The sequence below is a fragment of the Cervus elaphus genome, chromosome 12, assembly GCF_910594005.1.
Source record: "Cervus elaphus chromosome 12, mCerEla1.1, whole genome shotgun sequence".
NCBI lineage: Eukaryota > Metazoa > Chordata > Mammalia > Artiodactyla > Cervidae > Cervus > Cervus elaphus.
In genome coordinates, this window is record NC_057826.1 from 20,710,093 (window position 1) to 20,734,019 (window position 23,927).

The window sequence follows — 23,927 nt, forward strand, 5'->3', positions numbered from 1 at the left end:
GGCACTCCCCAGGTGGTACCAGTGGTAAAGAGCCTGCCTGCCAATGCAGGAGATGTAAGAAATGTGGGTTCAGTCCCTGGGTTGGGAAGATCCCCTGGAGGAGGGCATGGTAACCCACTTCAGAATTTTTGCCTGGAGAATCCCACGGACAGAGGAGCGTGGTGGGTGACAATCCATGGGGCTGCAAAGAATCAGACACAACTGAGGCGGCTTAGCATGGCACTAGGCAACTAGGAACACCGAACATGGTCAGTTGTCTACCACTGGTGACATAGTTAATTTGGGCTCCTCTTTCTCTTTCTCCTCAAAAACTTATAAGACATTTGCCAGATGCCTTTCCAATAGGATTTTTTTTTTTCTTCATGCATGGTAAGTTGCTTCAGTTGTGTTCAACTCTTTGCGACCCCGTGGACTATAGCCCACCAGGCTCCTCTGTCCATGGGATTTTCTAGGCAAGAATACTGGAGTGGGTTGGCCATGCCCTTCTCCAAGGGATCTTCCCAACCCTGGGATTGAACCTGCATCTCCTGTGTCTCCTGTATTGGCAGGCAGGTTCTTTACCTCTAGTGCTACCTGGGAAGCCCAGGGAGAGAGGAAATAGACTTCTCTTGTTGTTGTTCAGTCCCTCAGTCATGTCCGACTCTTTTGTGACCCCATGGACTGTAGTCTTCCAGGCTCCTGTCCATGGGATTTCCCAGGCAAGAATACTGGAGTGGGTTGTCATTTCCCTCTCCAGGGAATTGAAACTGCATCTCCTTCACTGCAAGTGGATCCTTTACCACTAAGCCACCAGAGATGCCCAAGAGGCCCAATAGCTAACCCCATAATTCTCTGGAGGAGATGGGACCTCTGCACTGTTAAGTTCAGACAGTGACGGTGGCCTCATCTGGACCCTGATGACAAGTTCCTAGGCTAGAACCCAGGACTTACATTATAAATGTGTTACAGTCCTTTGTTGGTGGTTTTTTTTAAAATAGAGAAGACTTTACAATATAATCTGCTATAAGAGCAGGAAACCAGCAAGGGAGAAAATCGGGAAAAGAACCCTCTTGGAGATATACCTTCATTTACCTGGTACTGGATCACCCAAAAGCATTAGCTAAGTAGAATCATCTCCCCCAAATTTAGGGGAAAATTGAAATAATTTGAGATTTTACAAAAAATCTTATCACATTAAATAAATAAAGAAAAAACCAAGAAGGAAAAGAATTTTTTAAAAAATCCTATCATGAGGACCTAATTGGGCTTCTTATATTTATTTTATGGTTTAGAGTGCACATAGAACCTGGCTTTAGACCACTTACTAGCTGAGTAACCTTGGATAAAATTACTTAACTCCTAACAGATTCAATTTCCTCACTTGCAGACTGCAAATGCTAATAGTACCTCATAAAGTTCTGGGGAGGGCTAATGAATTTTTAGTATAAAGCATGATGTTCGGCCCAGAGGCAGCTACTACTTATAGGGGAGGGGCCATCATAAGGTCTTCAGAATGGAAGAGAGCTGAAAATCTTAGTCCAACCCTGACTATCTCCTCAACAGCATCATCAGAACCTCTGTCCTTTGTCATATAGTTCTCCCAACACTTCAGTAAATGAGCAATGGAGCACTCATCTTTTGGTTTATTTCTCTAGACTTTGTGCTTGGCCAACAAATGTATTTTCAACCCAACTCTCACATACTCCTTTGGGATTTTTCATCTGATCAACCTCTTTCCTGTGCTTTTGAGTAGAGTACCCTTCCTCTCTGCCTCACCCAGAGCTTCTGTTACAGAGTCCAAGCTCGCTCCACTCAGCACACGACAGGTCAATGAATCCGAGAGATAAGGTTTTTGAAGCAAGGGAAGCAACGTTATTCGGAAAGCAACTGACCAAGAGGATGGTGGACTAGTACCTCAAAATAACCATCTTATGGGTTCTGGATGCCAGGTTCTTTTGAAGATCAGAGATGCGGGGAGGTGAGGAGGCAAAGTAAAAAGGCCGTTAATCTTGCAAACATCTCCTCCAATGACAAGCCTCAGGCAGGGGATGTGTTAATTTCTTCCTTCCTGCCATCCACAGGTGGACAGCGTTCTGAACAAAGGCACTTTAACAGTCAGGCAGAGGGGCAAGATTCTCTGAGGCAAACCATTCTGTGTGTTTATAATAACAAAAGCAACAAAAAACAAGTCAAAGAAACAGTTCCATCATGGAGTCAGAGTTGGCTTCTCTACAGCACGTCCTTGGGTAGCCATCTGCATGTTAGACACCATGATGACCCCACCAAGGTCAGAGAGTGGCTGTGGCCTCATCTGGATCCTGGTGACAGGTTCCAAGGCTAGAATCCATGGCTTAGCAACTGACTGGAGTCCAGGTGGCCTGGGTTCAAATCCCTGTTCTGACATTTATCAGCTGCCATTTATCAGCTGCCATTTATCAACCATTGGGCAAGTTGACAACCTCTCTGTGTCATTTCCTCCTGTAAAAATAATGCTACCTCACCGGGCCATTTTGAGGATCCAGCGAAATAATGTGTGATTAACAGCTTTAGGAATGCTGGATCGTTCGGCAGTGCAGGTTTTACATCATCTTGGAGCCTGCCATGCCCACGTTCAAATCCAGTCAATAGATGGAGTTCTGCATATGAATAAAAGCCTTCTCTTGCTTTCTGCCCTTGTGTGACTTTGGTTTTCCTTATGGGCTGAATCCATGATGTGTGAGCCTGGGCTATGGTGGGGCTCCCCTGGATTCTGTTGTTTCTTCCTCCAAACCCCTCAGAGCTGAGGACAAGAATGTCCCAAAGTTCAGCAACAAGAAAGGGGACATTCCTCCCCGGGAAGGAGTCTGGTCTGAGCATCTTCCAAACCCAGAATCACTAATGTCACTCCTCCACCAACCCTATCAGCTGCGTCCTGACTCAACTGATAGAGAAATCATTTGAGGAAGGCTCCAGGAGCTAAGTCTGGGGCTGGGTCAGTGGAGAGAGCAGTTTTCAGCAATTAGTTTTCTTTATCCCCTCTTACGAGCCTTTCCTAGGCAATGACATCTCCCATTTCCCTGTGGCACCTCCTGATGGGGTGCACAGGTGGGGGTCCTGGCAAGCATCAGCTCAACAGGAGAATCCCCCCTCCAGCCAGACTCACAGATCTTCCCAACAGAGCTTCATCTTTCCTTTCAGGCTGTCCTCCCTGCTTACTCCCCCACCATCACCATAGCAACACAGTGGTGTAAAAAATAAAAGAGCTAAGGCATCTAAATATAGTCTTGAGTCTCAATACTTCCAGCACAGAGCCTAAAACCTAAGGGGTGACAACTAGGAGCAGCCAAAGGATGAGCAGCAGCCAGGAGGGAGGTTGAGTCCAGGAAGGGTGGAGGATAGAAGGGAAGGGAGGGGAACGGCCATCCCCTGACCCTGCCGCCTGTGTCTTAGCATTTGACCCCCACGCCCCTCCCCCTCCACGTGGATGGTGTCACGTCCATGTTACTGCTGAAGACACGGAAACTCAAAGAGGTCAGGAACTTGGCCAAGTTCACACAGCTGTAGGCATGCACGCTCAAATTTTTAACTCATGTCTCTGGGACCCTAGATTTTATGTGTTTTTTCCTGCCATACCATGTATTAGATGCAGGCGAGAGACTTTTCTGGGGACACTGGGCTTTTTGAGACGCTCATATAAATAAGCTGAGTCCGGAGCTCAACTAAATCATTGGATAAGTTTCAGCCTCATTGTAGGGTAAAGGGTAGGGAGGAGAGGGAAGGATGTGGCTTCTACCTGCAGCCCCTGTGTGTTCCTTGAGGACAGAGGAGGATGAAGAGGGAAATGATGACCCAGGGCACATGACAGAGTGGAGTGGGAGCAGACGCTGTTTTGATTCCCTAGAACAGAACTTAAACCTGTGCTAAAAGGGCATGATTAGCAGCCCTAAACCAGAGAATGCTCACTGTAATTCATGCCATCACTCATCCATTCATTCAACGGATATTTTTATAAGCATCTCACATGTGGTCGACTCTGGAGATATGGAGACAATTAAAACAAATACAGCCCCAGCCCTTGTAGAGCTTGCAACAGTGGAAAAGACAAATAAGGAAATAATTACACACTTGATTCATTCCAACTGCGACATATGTAAGTATGTAACAGGAGTACATCACCTCCCTGATGGTATCAGTATAAGGGAGAAACAGACGCTGTTACAAATGAAAAAAAAATCACTTGGTCAGTTTTCAAGGTGATGTCCATTTTCAAGCTGGTGTACTAATAACTTAGCTTCAACCATGAGCTTACATGAGCAGTGTACCCTGTCCTCTCTCTTCGTAAAAATCATGAAGTCTATCTGATAGCTGTATAAATGAAGCTTTCAAATCCCTGCACCTTAGACCCAGATGAAATCTGATGGAAATGCATTATGTCTTCTTACAGCCCTTGGTGTCACTGGCATAAGTGTGTGTTAATGTAAACAAGGCAAGTGAAGCTATGATACTGGCTCCTTAGGGCTACCAGGAGCAGAATTGGGAAGTGTCTTGAATTAAGCAGGTGCAGGAGAGGAGGGAGAAGGCATTAGAAAGTTGTGAGTTTCTGTGGATCCAAAGCTTTTCCAAACTACCTGCAAGGCAGCAAATACGGGGCATGCTGTATGAATGAGTTAGAATTAGATAATAAAACGTACGTGGAGCCCTTTAGGTCTTCAGAGTAATGCTGTCTAAATAGGTAGTGCTCGCATCAAAGATAATGATACAGTAGTCTATTTATAGCACTCTGCTACCTACCTGCGGGCTCTTTTCCAGGGATGTGGTACAGATGAATGGGCAAGAGCTGGGAAATGTGCTTTGAAATCCTTGATTAAAAGGCCCTCCAGGCAAATGGAGAGTTTCAAACAGTATTATATGACTGTCATTGTCGTGAGGTTTTCTTTTATCACCCGGAGTGTCACCGCCTTCCGTTTCAGGTGAATGACTCTGCTTGACTGGTGCACACCCTGAACATCATCAGGAAGTCAGCAGCTCACAGATGTGCAGTATAAACAAGCATGTTGTTAACTGAGGGTTCCACGGGCATGCTGGGCTGACTCTTGTCAGCTACCCGCCCTCCCGCCCAGCTCCTGTGAACTTAGGATCTCCCAAGCTCATTTTATTTCCACCACTAGGACAGGAAGATTCAAACATCATGCTGGAAATGAGCATTGTCTGCAAACCTTCTGGTCCTGAAAAGTGGGGAGAGGTGATGATTGAAGGAAGGGCAGATAGATGTGTTAGGAAGGAAAAAGGAACTCTTCTCCCCGCAGCCCCCGCCCCCCGGCCTCGCCTCCCCCTGCTAGGCCAACAGAGCTAGGGAGCAGGCGCAGAAGTCTCGGAAATGAGGGCGGGCCGGGAAACAAGCTCCAGGAATTAGCACTAATTGCAACTAATCATGAAATCAGACTGTTGAATCTCCAGGAACAGTAAAAGGTGTGGATGGGTGGGGGGTGCGGTGCACATCTGTCAACTGGAACATCCAGGATCGGGCTGGAAGGAAGTGAATTCAAAAGCTGCCTCCACTCCTTGACCTCCCATGGAGAACTGCTCTTCCAAGGACAAATTGGCACCATTGCCTCTTCACGTTCCCCTGGGAGATCAACCAGGGCCCTTGAAGGCCCTTCTCTAACCAGTTAAAATATGGGATTAAGCTATGCAAATGAACCGCCTCTGCAGTCACCCTCAGCTCCCGCCCCAGGATCAAGAGCAGGGTTGGATTATAGGGAAGGTTACCTTCTGATAATAGGAAAGGTTACCTCTGCCTGTCCGGCCCAGCGTGGCAGCAAAAGGTGTCCCTCCTCCCGTCAGAAGCAAACCCCAGGTAATGGACTTAGATGTAAAGGAAACCAGAATATTGTTTTGAGCTGCAGACACTTTGGGGCTTCCCAGGTAGCTCAGATGGTAAAGAATCTGCCTACAATGCAGGAGACCTGAGTTTGATCCCTGGGTTGGGAAGATCCCCTGGAGAAGGAAATGGCAACCCATTCCAGTATTCTTGCCTGGAGAATTCCATGGACAGAGAAGTCTGGCAGGCTACAGTCCATGGGGTCACAAGGAGTTGGACACGACTGAGCGACTAACACATGCTCATACATACCTTCTGAGAGGCCTGTGGCTAACATTGTAGCAGCAAGTTCAAGGGAAGGACGATCCTCATTTCCCAACAGACTTCCTAAGACAGGCTAAGGTGCATATGCAGTGATAGAAAGTGAGGAGTGATGCTGAGGAGATAGCAGCCCCCTCCTGGCATACACACCCTGCTGTAATTCTTCCTCAGGCCAGACTGTGGAGTGCAGAAAATGCTCTGCCTGGTTCCAGACCAGCCCTTGTCAAACTCCCAATCATCTCACCCTCTTCTGACTGTATCCCTGTTAGTTGTGTAACGATAAACCGTCATCAAATCAAGTGAAATTTGTGACTGCTTATTATATGCCAGTTAATATACTATGAGTTTTGCTTGCATTGCCTTATTTAATCCTCTCAAAACCCCTATGAGGTAGGTTTTATTATTGTACCCATCTTCAGATAAGGAAATCAAAGCTCATAGAGATTAAGCCATTTGCCCACAAGTCCTAAACTCTTTTTCTCCCCGCCATAGGTTAACTTTGCTTTATCTTTTTTATTGTAATTTTTGTTTTTATTGAAGTATAGTTTATTTACAATATTATATTAGTTTCTGGTGTACAACAAAGTGATTCAGATATTATATGGAAAAAACATGAAAAAGAATATATATTCTTATATATGTACATAGATATTCTTTTTCATATTTCATGTATTACATATGGAAAAATATGAAAAAGAATATATACATATAAAAGAATATATATGTATATATATTCTTTTTTGTATTTTCCCATTATGGTTTATTACAGGATGTTAAATATAGTTCCCTCTGCTATACAGTAGGACCTTGTTATTTTTATCTATTTTATATATATTAGTTTGTATCTGCTAATCTCAAATTCCTAGTTTATCCCTCCCCTAGTCACTTTGTTTTCTATCTTTGAGTCTGTTTCTGTTTCATAAATAAGTTCATTTGTGTCATGTTTTAAACTCCATATAAGTGATGTCATATGACATTTGTCTTTCTCTTTCTGACTTATTTCACTTAGTTTAGTAATCTCTAGATCCATTCATGTTGGTCCAAATGGTATTATTTCATTCTATTCATGGCTGAGTAGTATTCGATTGTATCCATTGAGTGTGTGTATGTATATATATATATATACATACACATACCATAACTTTATTCATTCCTCTGTCAATGATTGCTACCATGTCTTGGCTATTGTAAATAGAACTGCTATAAACATTGATGTGCTTGTGTCTTTTTGAACTACAGTTTTGTCTGGATATATGGCCAGGGATGAGATTTCTGAATCTTACGGCAACTCTATTTTTCATTTTTTGAGAAACCTCCATACTGTTTTCTGCAGTGGCTCCACTAATTTACATTCCCACCAATAGTGTAGGAGGGTTCCCTTTTCCCCACAGCATCTCTAGCATTTATTATTTGTAGACTTTTTAGATGACAGCCATTCTGACCTGTGTGAGGTGATACCTCATTGTAGTTTTTATTTGCATTTCTCTAAGAATTAACAATGTTGATCATCTTTTCATGTGCCCACTGGCCATCTGTATGCCTCCTCTGGAGAAATGTCTATTTAGGTCTTATGCCAATTTTTTTATTGGGTTGTTTGTTTTTTGGTTATTGAGTTGTATGAATTGTTTGTAATATTTTGGAAATTAAGCCCTTGTCAGTTGCTAATATTTTCTCCTGGTGCATTGGTTGTCTTTTCTTTTTAAGATTTCCTTTGCTGTGCAAAAGATTTTAAGTTTCACTAAGTCCCATTTGTTTATTTTTTTCCTTTTGTTTCTGTTGCCTTGGGAGAAAAGTCTTAAAACTCTTTAAGTACTGAGTCCAAGTATCTCTGACCTTGGGCTCAAGCTCTTACCCACTAAATGACAGACGGAATGTCTGTCATTTCACAGCGCAGGTCACAGCAAGGAACATAATGTGTCCGACTCTTTGTGACTCCCTGGGCTGTAGACTGCCAGACTCCTCTGTCCGTGGGGTTCTCCAGGCAAGAATACTGGAGCAGATAGCCATTCCCTACTCCAGGGGATCTTCCCAACCCAGGGATCAAACTCCTGTCCAGAATAGAAAGTTGTTTTCCTGGCATGGGTCACAGGAAGGAAGAGTGTAGCGTGTTAACATTCCACTAAAGGCATGACTGGATTCGTGAAGAGGGATTGGAGCCAGGTTCTAGCTAAGGGGACTCCTTTCAAGTATGTTTTAAAGGCCAACGGAGTTTGGATTTGTTTGGGAAGGTAAAGGGCAGAGAATAAAGATCGTTTCATAAGAGAAGCCCCATAACAGTGCTACGAAGGGAGCATGTAGGCAGGAATGATGTCAGAGAGGCCTGCTCAGGTCTGCCCTGGCGCAGCCTCCGGCATAATCACTTGTTAAGAGTTAAGTGCAGGCTCTGCGGTCAGTCCCCAGGTCAAATCCTGGCAGCACCACTTAGTAGTTTTCATTCGTTATTCATCGAACAGATACAGGTTGGGGGCCTAAGTGCCAGAGGCTGTTGGGGCACTGGTAAATAAGACAGTCAGTTTCTGCTCTTGGGGAACTTATATTCTGGTGGGGGAAATAGACTGTCCACAGACAAAACGAACATGTAAAGAAGGTAAAGACAAAACAGGGTGATCTGATGGGGAGTGGTTAGAGCCAATCAGAATGGGTAGACAAAGAAGTAGCAGGTAAACTGAGACATTGAAAAAGGCCCCGGTGATAAGAATCTGGAGGAAGAAGGTCCCAGGCTTAGGAAGGAATGAGTGAAAAGGCACTAAAGCGGGATTGAGGTGGATGCATTTGAGAAAATGGAAAGAGAACAAGTAGAGCTTGGGCAGAATGGATGGAGGACGAGTGGTAGGGCGTGAGCTGGGGGCAAGCCAGGCTGAGCTCTGCAGACCCGGTCAGGTCCTCAGGGTGGTTCTGGAGCCTGTAGCATCAGTGTCCACGGAAGCTTGCCTGAAATGCAAATTCTCAGGCCCTAGCCAGACGTCTAGAATCAGAAACAGTGGGGATGGGGCCCAGCGTTGAGTGTTTCATCACGCCCTCTTAATGATTCTGAACATGCTGAAGTTTCAGAACTTCTGGGCTCGATTATGCAGGGTTGTTTTTTTTTTTATTTTTGGTTGTTGTTTTTAAATTTATGTGCTTATTTTAATTGGAGGATAATTGCTTTACAATATTGTGATGGTTTTTGTGATACATCGACATGAATCATAGGCAGTTTAATTTTATTCTCAGTGCACTGGGAATCCACTGAGAGTTTAAAGTAGGGGAGTGGCACTTTATGATTTTCATTAAGAATTCTTTTAAAGCCTCCTTGCTGTTGAGAAGATAATGGACTCTTAATTCGGCAAAAGGGATGGAAGCAGGGACCTGGTTGGCTTAGGTGGCTAGCATAAGGGTCCTGGCCAGAAGTGACAGTGGTTTGGGCAGAGCGCGTACCAGTGAGGAGAGCTGGCCCATCCCTGACAAGGGCAAGGGCCGCAAAGAACTGGCTGCCACCGTCCAGAGGACAGTATAAAGGCAGTGCCTGCAGAGAGGACATTCTGCCCTCCCCAGTCTTCTCCCTTTTGTCTAAAATTAGGAGGTTCGAAGTGGAGATCGGACCTGTCTTAAGAGGATGGGGACTTACCCTGGTGCATGAGGACAGGTGAGGTGGGCAGCAGTGATGCAGGGATGGGCTCTGAAAGGCTGAGAAAGTTGAGAGCCTTCCTGAGAGGCCTGAGGCGTTAGTTTTGGAGGGTGAAATAGGAGCCCTACACATTAAACACACATACACGTACACACACACACACACAGACGTGCTTGACTGAAACCTGTCATTTCCAAAAGCAAGGGTTGTGCTTTTTGGCTTATATCACTATCCACACAAATCCCGAGAGAGAGATAAGGGCTCCTGTTCTCTCATTTAAGCTCAGAGAGGGTGAGTGCCTTAGGAGAAGGCATTGAATGAGAAGCAACAGCTGAATACAAACTCCAGTCTTTTGCTTCCAGGGTTAACAGCCTCTCTGTTAACGCAAGTTACCAAATGACCCCTGCAGTGGGTTAGGATGAGGGTGAGGTGAGTCATACACATGCTGGATGGCTCCTGACTTTATTTAAAAATTTGGTATTTTGTTCACTATGAATTCTTTAACTAAATTCTTCTTTTTTTAAATGTTGCATTAAAATATTACTTATCTTGATCACTGAGTTGCCTGGTGGACCCTTACGTTTTACACGTTTTACTTGCTTGCTTCACCCTTGTCCTGGCCATGGACCTGTTACTCTATTCTGTAACAGCCTCTTCCATTGGCTGTGAGCAGAACTTCAGACCTTTATCACAGAGCAAATAGGATGTCCATTCTCCTCACCCTGTGAAAATCTCCGCTGCAGATTTTAGACTCTATTGCCCAAGAAACTGCCCTCCTATCTTCCTGCTGAGATCACCAAGTGGCTGGAGGCTAGGTCCTGACATTGAAGCAGAGGGTACAGCACTCAGCATTCCTACGCTCAACTGGGGCCAGGATTCAACCCTGCCCATTCCAGCCCTTTGACAGTCTGAGCTCCAGTTTATCTCTAGGTGGTGCAAGACAAGAATTTCCTGTTTGACTGGTAGAAGAAGGGAAGAACCCTGAACTGGAAAACAGGTCATCTAGAAATCTCAAAGGCAGGGAATTCCCTGGGGGTCCAGTAGTTAGGACTCTGCACCTCCACTGCAGGGAGCACGGGTTCGATCCCTGATCTGGAAACTTAAGACTCTGCATGTTGCGAGGCCAAAATAAAATAAAATCAGTTAGTCTCTAGAAAAGAAAAGTCTCATAGGCAGAAATTTCTGACAACCCCTTTGGGACACACAACACAATTCACCCAAAATGATGACAATGGTTGACACGTAACCTGGATGCTCTCCGCTCATCCAGGGCCGCTGCATCACAGAACCCCAGGGCCAGCAGTCCCATGGACATCTACGTGAATGGATGGAATGCTGCAGCTCAGCCTTAGTTTAATTCTGGATTAAATCAGTCAAGAAAACTCTAGTAGGACCAGCAGCTCACCTTCCATTTTGTTCAGTCCCTAATTGAAGGAGTTTCTCTGCCCAGACCTGGGACTGTAATCTTTCCTGAACTTGCTGTTCACTGGGATCTCTAAAAATTATCCACCAGAAGGATGGGCTTTTTAAGTGCTACAGTGGACAGGGATGTGAGGTGGAAAGTGAAGCTTTGACTGTGTTTAACTCAGGTCCTGAGGGGCCAGCTCCTCTCTCTTTGTAACTATTAGAAGGTTTTCCTTGGACCTGAATTTTCACCTTTGTACAGTACGAACTTCCCTCCCTTCTGCTTGGATCAAAATCATCCTGAAAAAATGAGATCCCCAGCAGAGAGAGAAAATAAGACAGAAAGACCCAGCGTCTCCAAAGCTATGAATCAGTCACTTGTTCTCTTTGGAGCTGGAGGAGACACACTGTTAAATAAAATGATTTTATAGATTATTCTCACTGCCTTTCCAAGAAAGAGATTTATCCATTTCAAGGCACAGAAATGGTTTATTCCCAGATCATTGATGGGTTTCTTTTTTTTTTTCCTTTTTACCCTCTCCTGTTGACTTAGAAGAGGAAGAGAATTGAAGCTGTGAGTTGTCCTCCTCTCCATCCTACTTTCTTAGGGTGAGGCAGGGCGCACTTGGGACCCAAATAGGGCTGTAAATAACTGAGTCACATATGGAACTGAGACCCACACATGAGAGCCTAGGGACTGGAAATTGAATTTCCCTTTGTGCATAACTAAGTAAGACTCCTGCAGAGACTTCTTTCAAGAAGGCCAGATTCTCCTTCCAGTGTAAAGTGGGTTGTACCTAACCCTTCCCCACCCCATCATAGATAGTTTCACTAGCATGCGCACACACACACAGTCAAGAACATGAAACACTCCCTACCATAGGGCAGCAGAGGGGGAGAAATCTTTATTGTGGCTTGAAGAGCACTCTTCTCCCAGCAGAGACATTGCAGCTAAACAGTGGAGGACCTCTTTTCCCCATGTGTGAGCATACACACACATAGACTTTTATCTTTGCATGGTGGCCATGAGACAGTCAAGCTTAGGGGCCTCCTTGAGGTTTGTGGTATGCTCAAAGTAACACAGATTTGCACTGCTTGGGGAATGCAATCTAATGCCTCCACTGAGAAGTGTCTCCTAGAGCTTAATATTACCTGCTTTGCCATGGAAATGCCATAAAAGCATTGATCGGGGAAAAAGGATACTTTTTGTACATGGTCACACCACCAGACTGTGAGCTTCATGAGGGCAGAACATGCTTTTGATCAATGTGTGGTCATATTAATGGGTGGGTGGGTGGATGGATGAATGAGTGTGTGGAGGAACGGATATTACAGAGAACGTCTAATTCCTGGAATGAAGGGTCCAGTCTATATCCTCTATGAAAAGGTAGAGAGATAAAAACCTGTAATCTTCTCTACCCTGTAGGGCTGCCCCGTGAGGCATGACAGCCTTCCAAAGAAAGGTTGTCTACCAGAAATGCAGACAGACTGCTGACTGATGAGCAAGAAATGAAAAGGATGGGGGAAGAAAAGAGGAAGTTCTATGTCTTGCTCTGTATGCTTTTGTATCATTTGAATCTTTGAGAGTAGTTTACTTGAGTTATAATAAAGAGAAAACACAATGGGGAAAAAAGAAAGGGTGCTTGTTTAGAAGACCATATTTTTAAAACATTAGAAGATTTTCTCACTTTGTCCTGACCTATGGGAAACAGAATGCGTGGCCCCATTGGGACTTTTGGCACTATTCTGTCTCTAAACATACCCTAAAGCCTAAAGTTCATAGTCATGCAGTCATTTCAGATGTCCTTTTCCCTTTAGCCCCAGGTAAGAAGCCCTTCAGGTATGGGGAAAGCAGGGGATTAGGAAAGGGAAGGAATTGGTCATGAGTTATGGTGCCCAGCAATGAGTCCAGACAGTCCCAAATGAACAGGATGCACATGAAGTCTTCAAACATGGGTGTGTGCACATTGGCTTGCCCAGCAGTCAGGTCTTAACTGTCAGTGGAGACAGAGTGTTTCTACATTTTGCCCAGTGGAAGCCACCATATTTATAGGTTTTCTCCAATCAGCCCAACTAGTTATAAGTATGAAAAAGCTTCACACAGCAGCAGGCTCATCAGAAGGGTCCAACATAGATGCCAAAGCAGCAGAAATCATACGCATGCTCCTCCTTACACACCCAACACCTTTCCCTCCTACTCCGTACCTCCCTGCCTGCTCATCCTCCCATCTATCTGGCCACTCCCCAGGCTGCAGAAAGTTATTCAGTGAAATCCGTGTCTCTGCCTTCACCTGTTCCATATTCTTGTCGGTTCAAGCATGTGTGTGGAGCAGTCAATCAGGCAAGAGTCTGCCAAGCAAGGCTGCCATGTATAGTTGTGCAGGTTGTGTACTGCATAAAGACCCTTGAGTGGAGACTCACCCCACACTCTCCGCACGAAGTTCAGCTGTCTGACATGACCTGCTGCTCTGGAAGCTGGAGGAAGGAGCTTTCTTCTTGCCAAGCTGTGTATCTCCAAGGCTGTATCTTTTCTCAGTTTTGCATAAAGGCGCTGTGGAGCCTAGCAGTGGCTCTACATCAGGACAAAGTAGTTTGATTACAAAATAGACACTGCAAGACAGTTCCCAGAGATCATCTGGCTCAGTTCCTGACTTCATAAAATTTTAAAAAGCCTTTCATATTAGTTGCTGTGAAACAATGTGTCATTAACTTAGAGATGCAACACAATACCTAAGTCACAATTCCACAGCTCCAGAGTCCAGGCATGGCATGGCTAAGTTCTCTGCTCAGGGTCTCCTGAGGCTGAAATCAATGTGTGGGTGGCTGGACTCTTGTCTGGAAAACTCTGGGGAAGTGTCTGCTTCCAGCCTCATTCAGGAAGTTGGCAGAATCCAATTTCTTGTGGTTTTAGGTCTGGGGGCCCCCTTCCTTGCTGTCATCCAGAGACTACTCTGCTCCTTGAGGCAGCCTGCTTTTCTGCTCACACGATGCCCTCCATCATTAAACAGCATCTTGTATCCTTCTTATGCTTCAAAGGGATTCATGCATGAATTCCTCTGGCTTCCTTTTTCTTCAGCCAGAAGTAAAGCTTTCTGCTTTTAAGGACTCTGGTGATTAGGTCAGGCCCACCTGGATAATCCCCCTATTTTAAGCTAACATAACGTATTACATAACATCATGAGGGGGTGATATCATATTCACAGGAATTAGGGTAGAACATTGTTGAGGGGACATTGTATCTTATTTTTTGTTGAGGTATAGTTGATATACATGTTGTGCTAAGATGGGACTTGTTTGTTTTAAACCTTTAATAAAAGCAAAAAAAAAAAAAAAGAATGCAGAAGAACACAATGCTGAAAATTTAGTATAAATGTGAATCTTACTAGATGTTCAAATCTGGTATAATGCAAATTTTGTTCATTCTATTTTACATTTTTACCAACTTTGGTTTGTATATTTGCCATTAAGTACTGGCAACAAAATTCTTCAGGTTCACATATTTTGGCTACATTGTTTCTTACAGATAAAGATTTATTTCCAGTTTAAGAGAAAAATGCTTATGGTTTGTGCATGATCAAGTATATTTGAAAGATTCAATAACTGCTTTCATCTAATAAGTTCTGGTTTTTCATAAAATGCTGGCATCCTCATTGAAAAATCTTTTCACATAGCTGATCATTTTTGTTCTCAGAAAATGTATAAGGGGTCATTGCAAAGTTCAGAATGATCCTTTTCTTTTACACAAAATTCCTCTAAAACAAATTAGCTACAGTAGACTAAAATTTACTCCAGAATATTTTCCTCAGAACAAAGTCAAACCACAACAAAGACCATCACTCCAGTAGAACCGAGGGTACAGTCCACAGCCATCAGCAGTGGCTCCACATAAGATGGGGCATTTTAGAAATTCAACCTACCACAGTCTTGTCACCCACCCACATTTATTTTAAAAACCAAATCCCTGAGCCTTTTTTCCCCAAAGGCTTATGTGAATAAGCTCTTTCAGATAGCTGCCCATTTTGAGCAAACACTCGCAAGTAGTAAAATAATTTGTAAATTGATCAGAACTACCTTTTCTCATCATAACCTCTTTGGATTATGCTGGTAGAATCTGAAACTGTCAGTGGTCTGTTGGAACTGGCTCTTACCAGTTCACAAGAGCTGATTGTTACATGTTTAAGCTTTTTGCAAGCTGGTTGTTCAAACTACTAGTACCCTAAAATTTACTATAGTGGGAGTATTTATACCATGGAAGACATCACACCAAATCAAGGTTGTTTTTTTTTTTTTCCCCCCAATGAACAGGTTTACCAGAACACAACTGTGTGTTGATCTTTCTTTACAAGTCATCTCCTTGACCACCTGTGGCATGTAGAAACCTTTCCACAAACGTTTTCATGCATGGTCATCACCCAACTTTTGAATACCACCAGAAATGGGGTGATCACTCCCTTTTAAATCAGTTGATCTCATTGATGTAATGGTACATGGTAGAGTTGAAGTCTGTCTCCTGGCCAATGGCCTCGGTCCTTTGGACACACCACTTGTGACGGCCCCAGGACCATTTGGAGTGGGTGCCATCTCCTCCCCAAACAGACACCTCTCCTCTGGATCCACATATCCAATCCTGATTAGAAGGTCAGTCTTTAGAGCCACACTGTTTGAATTCAAATCCCAGCTCTCCCATTCATTTAACTGTGACCTTAGGCAAGTCTCATAACTTGCCTAGGCCTCTACTTCCTCATCTATAAAATGGCAATAAAAATAATACATACCTACATGGGGTATGGTGAAGACTAAATGAGATGATGTGTGTACCTTGCCTGGCATGCGTTGTGAAGATTGAATTATCTAATATAATAATTCTAAATTCTATAATCTAATATATAATTCTAGAATTCTAATAATTCTATCTAATATATAATTCTAATGAAGTGCCAAAAGAGAACAGTGCCTGGCGTAAGTAAGTACTATTAAATATTAGTCAATTAATTTGAAACATGATGTCTTCATCAACTAAGTCACCCTGTTCAGGGTTCATTCCAATTGGCCTCTCAAAATGTAGTGTCAAGGGACTTTCCTGACAGTCCAGTGGTTAAGAATCTGCACTTCCATTGCAGGGGGCACAAGTTCGATCCCTGGTCAGGAGCTATCCCGCATGTCACGTGGTATGGCTGAAAAGCAAGTTTAAGAAATTTTTTTTAAAAAAGTAGTGTCAGAATGGACCCAACTCCAGCCTTTGCTGAAATGCTAGACTTCGATTTCAGCTCCACCTCCCTGACTGGCACTAGTTTTTTGAGCAGCTATGTCCTTTTCCCTGAGTTTTTAGTAAAGTCAGAGAGACTTCCCCCAAAAGTCTTCAGGACTGGACCAGCAGCATCTGAATACCTGGGTTACTTGTTAGAAATGCAGAATCTCAGGCCCCACCCCAGACCTGCCTACTCAGAATTTGCATTTTAACAACATTCCCAGGGGACACATGCACACCAAAGTTTGAGAAGCGCTATTTTTGGGAACCCTATGACACATCGATTTTCAAGAGAAAACCAATGAGAGCATCTTAAGCCTTCTCAAGAGATGAGAAGCTTTTCCCCCAGACCTTGGTAGGGGTGGGGGAATGTCAGTGTCGGGATGTCAGGTTGTGTTGGAGGTGGCAGGGGCTTTTCTGCCCTGGTTCAGAGCCAGAAACCTGGCGGGGGGAGAGATGGGGGCTGCTGGCACCAACTCAAGGGATAAAAAGGACTAAAAGAAGAACCCAGCACAGACGTGAGGCTTCTGAAAGCTCCCACAGAAAGGCTAACAGCTCTGTCCTACGGACCTGGGTCAAGGAAGCTTTGTGAGTGTTAGCTGGCCTGGAGCGGCCAGGATAAATTTAGAGATGATGAAAAGGAACCCTTCTTGATGCGGTGAAGAGTCATTTAGTGGGAATCAGGAGGGAAGAGGTCACCAAGTCAGGGATTCTTTAGAGATTATTTCCAGCAAGGGAGGGCCAAAGGGTTAAGAAGCCACCTACTCACATTGCAAAGCAGAGTCAGATCCCTTTATTACCTGCCTATGCTGCCTGAATTTAAATGGGAGAATTCTCTGCTTCTTTACTGTGGCCATAGCTTGGGAATGGCACTTAGAGTTTACCCACCTGCTTGTACAAAATAAGCTACAGGAATAATAAGGAACATATGCTAAAACCTCAACTCTGCTGTTTCCTCCCTGGGTGACTCTGGGCAAGTTACTTAACCTGTTTGGGCATCTTGTTTTCTCATCTTTAGAGTGGAAGGAATATCACCTATGTTACATGACTGAAGTAAGGATGAAGTGAGAAAATTCTTATGGCACTGAATGAAATGAAATGTATGTTATGTTAGATTCCTTCCTTGTGTAAAGTGAGATTCACAAGATCCTGATTTGGAATTGGGTTTCCTCATACAAAAGAATGTTCTGAGATCAGCTAGGCAGCCCAGAAATATGTTTCCTAATCCTTTCCCGGTTGCTGGTGGGCAAGGTCCTGGGGGCATCTTTTCAAGCAGCATGATCAGTCTTAGCTGGGAATGCTGCCTGCTTTGGCACCTCCCTCTGCAGAAGGCTCAGAGGAAAGGCAGGTGCAGTCTTACTGTCTCTGAAACCATGACTGGCTCTTAGGAACAGCTCAGGATAATCTGACCCCATGACCATTTAGTATCTGCCACTGAGCAGAAGGGAAGGTCCCCTGGAGAAAGGGCTGGCAGCCCACTCCGGTATTCTTGCCTGGATAATTCCATGGATGGAGGGGTCTGGCAGGCTACGGTCTATGGTGTCGCAAAGAGCTGGACGAGAAGTGAGACTGAGCATCCGTGCATGAACTGGGCAGAAGGAGGAACTGGGAATAGGAGAGAGATAGCGTTCAAAAGCCCTAGCCTAAGAGAAGGAAATGGCAACCCACTCCAGTATTCTTGCCTGGAGAATCCCATGGATGGAGGAGCCTGGTGGGCTATAGTCCATGGGGTCGCAAAGAGTCAGTCACGAATGAGTGACTTAACTAACTAAACCTTGGCTTAGGATTAGATCCTGGCTTGTTGTTGGAAAGAACAACATCATGTCCCATAGACTGGACAGATAGCATAGGTGAAATACGCTGAGGGTGTAGAGGCTTCTAGCCTCTTTGTCGGAGAAGGCAAGGGCACCCCACTCCAGTACTCTTGCCTGGAAAATCCCTTGGATGGAGGAGCCTGGTGGGCTGCAGAGCATGGGGTTGCCAAGAGTAGGAAACGACTGAGCGACTTCACTTTCACTTTTCGCTTTCATGCATTGGAGAAGGAAATGGCAACCCACTCCAGTATTCTTGCCTGGAGAATCCCAGGGACGGCGGAGTCTGGTGGGCTACAGTCCACAGGGTCGCCGTCTATGGGCTGCCATCTGTGGGGTCGCACAGAGTCGGACACGACTGAAGCGACTTAGCAGCAGCAGCAGCCACTTTGTCCCACTGAGAATGCTTAGGCATTCCATCAAAGTAGCCTTCAATATATTTTTTGCTCCTAATGAGTTATATTTTCACTGTAAAAAGGCAGCGTAGATTCATTTCATGAAGTCTCAGGCTCATGATGAATTTCATGAATTTCAGATTAATTTCATGAATTTCAGATTATTTTATGATTTTGTAATGTGTTAGAATTTTGCCATTAGCCATGTCAGGAAGTGATGACAAAGGGCCTCCTCTACACCAGACACTAGGACGACAGTGACAAATAAGAAGGACAGGCTCCCTGTCCTCAGGCAGCTTACACTCTAATGTGGACAGATAGACTATAGGCAAGTAAGTTAATAACCTAACCAGCTAACTTTGGGCTGTGCTCCGTGCACTGAAGGGAATGGACAGAGGAAGTAACTTGATGGAACATGATAGAAAGTGACCCAGGGTGGAGGGGTGGGCATGGTGGGGAGGAAAGAGACCCAAGGAGGTGATATGGCCTCCCAAGGAAGGAATGTTTTTTTTATGTGGCATCAAAAGGACAAGGATAAGCTCAGAGCCAGGCACTGGGAACAGCAAGGATGATGCCGTAAGTGGGCAATGATTTAAGGAAGAGGAAGACCAGTCTGTCTGGGATTCATGAGCAAGGGGAAAACATTATGAATGAAGTTGGATTATACAAGATCCTATAGGCTGTAGTAAGAATTTTGTATTTATTCCAATTAAGGAGGCATGATAAGACCTGGGTTTTATTTTTACTAGATAACCTTATTGTCATGCAGGGAAGGAATTGAAAGAGGACAGCAAAGTCAGGGGCAGGAAAACCTCTTAGGAAGCTATTGCAAAGTTCAGGGGACAGGTAATGTTGTTTTGATCTAGGTCTTGATAGCAGAAGGAAGATGGTGATAAATTAAATGTTTTAGGGTCAGAGGTGGGCATCGGGCAGGGGGCTGGCAATGGGGAGGGATGAGGGGAGGGGAAGGAATCAGGCGATTCTGGATTTAAATAGATGATGGTTCCATTGACTGAAATGGAGAAGAACAAGTTTAGAAAGAGAACTCAAGACCCAGCTGGTGACCCTTAATAAATGTAAATGTCCTTGTGGCCTCATTTGTGGCTTGAGCAGAACTGAGAACTTTCTTGATTTTCTCCAGGCCAGGTAATGTCTTAAGCCCAAGCAGATGTGGTGCCTTCACCGCAAGCAATCTCAGGGAGGGAGTCATACATCCTGCCTCCTCCCCTGTGACACCTTCCAACTAGAGGTTCCTCCTCGCTCAGACAGATTTCTCTTGCCATGACTTGTTGTCTGGCCTCCTTTCTCTATCTGCAACTAAGGTGTCAGTGACTTGTCTCATTCTATTTCTCCGTTCACTGAAAATCAAACAAGCACAGGGCAGGCTGTGTTCCTGACACGGGGTCTGTCCAGCCCACAACTTGTCACTAGCAGGGACGCAAAGCCAGATTGGGGGAGCCTGTGAGAGTCGCTGTCCATGCTACCGCCTTGAACGTTCCAAACCCCTCTAAGAACCCATCTGGCAGTGATGATCCTGTTCTGTCCAATTCCTTCTGGACCTGACTTCTATTTCCAGCCTGTGCTGCCTCTTGGGTCATCAGTTCTATATCTTGACTTCCCGTGTATCCTCTGCTTCAATAACTGGAGATGAGATTTCTTTACCTATTACTCTTGATGCACCAAACTGGGGTTACATTCCTCTTAGTAATGATAGTGGCTATTTATTAAGCATTTACTAGGGAACGCACAACCTGCCAAGTGCTTTGCGTGCATTATCTCAGTTAAGAACACTGTGAAGAAGTAATAGTGTTCCACTTTACAAATGAGACTTGGCGAGCTCTAGCAAGTCGCCTGAGGTCACCCAGCTAACTGAGAGGCGGGCCGGGGTTTGACTCCAGGTCACCGTCTCTGATACAAACCCACTGCCCTGGAGGAGAGAAGGCCAAAGTATTGTGGCCTTTCAGTGACCCCAGTGGGTGACTCCTGCACTCTCTGGTGACCAGCCAGGTTAATCTGTGACTGGGGTGGGTGTGACAAGTGATGAGGGTTTGGAGCCTGTTTTTGAAGCAGTGGGGTGGCTAGTGGCTGGGTGTGTTAGTAACTGCTATTACATTCACTTCAGGAGCAATGGACCGACATCTGGTTCTACAAGATCGACAGTGTGGCCGGTGGAAGCTCTGTAGGCATCCAGAGTTCTGACAGTGACTTGGGAAAGCACAGGGGAGAAGAGAGGTTGTTCCAAGTCACAGTGTAGCCATATTCCTACTTGATGCTAAATAATAAAGGGTGAAGCTGAAGGCCTCCGTCTCCTCCACAAAGGGCAGGCCTCGGGGCACCCGGGTGGGAAAAGGCAATGCCCTGGGGCAGCTGAGCAGGGCTCCTGTGTGGCCCCTTCTCTCCCACCGCAGAGGGGGGACTCAGCTCCATGCCCACCCTCATCCCGCAGTGTCTCTCCCCCTTAGTATCTGGGGTCTGATCCGGAAACGTCCCCCTTGTCAAGCACAGCCTGGGAGAGACTCAGGACCTCCTCTGTTTTTGAAGCTCCTGGTAATATGTGCTTTTTAAAGTAAAGAAATATGCAAAACAGGGTTCCTGAAATTGGTTTCTGTTTTTCAATGTTTAACAGAGCAACTCCTTTTAGCACAAAAAATAACTTAATTGTGTTCATCACAAGATTTCTATAGGATTTATGAATTAATTGTAATTCAGAGAGTCAGAGTTCCTGTGATCCAGTCAGTGTGTTCCTCTGACAACAGAAGCTCATTTGCAGATCTGGTCGGTAGTGTTTGACGACTGCTGTGAATTACCAGAAGGTGTGACTTGAGCCAAACAGCCCTCCAGGCTTCCCTGTGATAGTCACAAACACAGAGAAAGGGACCAGTTCCAGGCAAAACTCCCACGGGCCAGCAGCATCCCCCCACACACTGCTCTTTCTGCCCTTTCTATAAAATAAACCTTTCAAGTCAGTATCAGCTGATTTCAAAAGAAAAAAAAATTTTTTTTTTTTTAATTCTCTCTTACTCTAAAAGCAAGACAGAATAAGGGAGGAAATGCTTTAGAAGAACCTAAATGTCTGAGCCTTTATATGTATATTTCACAGCTCTCACGTTTGCCCTGGGATGATGTTAGTGTTATTTGGCCTGTTTGTGTAGCAGTGAAATTATTCGTCCAAGGTCACATAGCATATACAGGATTAGAACCTAGATCCTTTGACTGCAAAGCCTGAGCGTCTTCCAGTCTAATAATGCCATGAAGCCACTCAAAGCCTGGGAGGAGTCCAGTGGGGCTGGAAGGTGGCCTGGGGCGACCACTCTCCTCTGTGCTCCTATGGTGTTAGGGCAGATTTTTTACCTTTCTGGATCTTTTCCCTGTTTCTTTCTCTTCCCGTTTCTTCTCTGGCTGGCTCACCCCCAGTCTACTCCTTGCTTATGATCCTTATTTTTCCATTCACAGCAAAACAGTTCACATCAAGGTAATTGATGGTGAGGCGTATGAGAAAAACAAGAATTACTTCATTGAGATGATGGGCCCCCGCATGGTGGATATGAGTTTTCAGAAAGGTGTAGTACCCCGTCCGCCACACTAACGTTAACACTCTCCTCTCCTCTTCGGTTTCCTCCTTCCTCCTACCCATTTGTCGCCTTCTCTTTCCCCTTCTTCTGCCTCTCTGGTTCACTGTCCCTGTTTCCTTTCTTGTCCTCTCTTTTCCTCTCTCCCTCTCCTCTCTCTGCACCCAGCTCTGTCCTAACACCTGCCAGCCTGTTACATGGTATCATAAGAGGGATGCTCAAGAGCCAGTGGTAACTTTTGTGGGATGAGGAGGTGGATATGGGGAAAAAAAGAGACAGAGAGAGCACTAGCCCCAGCCCTGAGAGTATCATACATGAGGCTCTGTTTCTCCCGAGTGGTTTAGGGTGCAAGGAAGGAAAAGATAGCGCAGCTCCAGGCAGAAGGGCAGCCCTGGAACACTGGCTCAGCTCTTAGCCGAGCTCCACGGGGCAGCTCTTCTCAGGGCTAAGCTGATAGTCCCTGGGAACGAACGATCAATATATTTGGATTTGGGTTCTATTTGTGGTTCATCCATTCCTCAAGGCAGGTGAGAGCCGCTTAACTGCCATATCCCTGCGAGCAAGGGTATTTTTCTCTCCCTGACCTTGATTGAGCTGAAAGTACAGGTTTGCGTTCTAGGTCTAGATCAAAGACCTGCCTGTCATATTCTGCTTTCCCTGTGAAGGTCATCTAGGTGTGAAGGCAGTTAGAAGATGGGAGGAGGATTCTGACCTGAGGGGAGGCTCCCCCAAGAAGTCACAGGACTTCTCAGAGTGGGCGGAGCTTCTGCTTCGACTTAAGTGGCCCCATACACCCCAGCCTCCAAGAGACAAGACAGAAAATCCTTTTCTCGGGTGGATCATACTGTGCAGGAGGGCAGAGTCATCAATCGTGTCCCTCCAGACCGTGCCCAGGGTCACAGAGGAAGCACCTCCTTCCCATCCCCCAGCGGAATCCCTGCAGTAGAAAAACAGGCCAGGCTCATGTCCTGCAGACAGCCCTAGGGTACCACATCTAGGGTGAGAGAGAGTCCCAGAAAATGCCTCTTGACAATCAGTGATATTTGTCTTTGGTGCACTGAGCAAGGTGTGGAAAGATGTCCAGAAAGTGCTCAAAAGGTCACACACAAGCTCACACACACACACACACACACCACAAATCCACAGCAAGTCCTGTGCCCAGCAAAGCACGTTAGATCAGCCTACCACTGTACAGATGACGAAGCCAAGCCTGTCTTCAGAATGCAACAGGAACATCAGAGGTTCTAATGAAACTTTTTACACTATTGTTCGTTAGCACATTTTACTCTTTAGAGAGCATTTAGGTCCCAGGCAAAACAAACAAAATGCAAAATAAAAAGCAGAAAATAACAATTAGGGCTCACTATTAGGACTTCTTGATACCACTGTGGTTCCATGAAGGCAGGAGAAGCCACACAGAGAGATCCAGGCCCACATGGCAACTTCTCCAATGACAGTGGACCTGAACCAGCCTCAGGCCAGTCTGTGAAAGGAAGTGATTTTCATGGAAACTTTGCTTTCCTGTATGATTTGGTTTTAATAGATACTATGCTTTGTTGGGGCTTCCCTGGTAGCTCAGCTGGTAAAGAATCTGCCTGCAGCGTTGGAGACCCTGGTTCAACCCCTGGATCAGGAAGATTCCCCTAGAGAAGAGATAGGCTACCCAATCCAGTATTCTTTGGCTTCCCTGGTAGCTCAGATGGTAGGGAATCTGCCTGCAATGCGGGAGACCTGGGTTCGATCCCTAGGTTGGGAAGATCCCCTGGAGGAGGGCATGGCAACCCACTCCAGTA

General features: G+C 45.2%; 1 protein-coding gene across 7 annotated transcripts in view; it reads left to right on the top strand.

Annotated features, from left to right (window-relative positions):
* SLC8A3 (solute carrier family 8 member A3) overlaps nucleotides 1–23,927 on the top strand; it is a 159,976-nt gene that overhangs the window by 117,992 nt on the left and 18,057 nt on the right. For 5 of the 7 annotated variants that reach the window (XM_043920238.1, XM_043920242.1, XM_043920239.1 and 2 more), the window contains one exon: nucleotides 22,019–22,125. The exons of the other annotated variants lie outside the window; for them this stretch is intronic. In XM_043920238.1, the coding sequence (XP_043776173.1) occupies nucleotides 22,019–22,125 (107 nt within the window). The remainder of the gene's footprint in view (nucleotides 1–22,018; nucleotides 22,126–23,927) is intronic. 7 annotated transcript variants of the gene reach the window in all.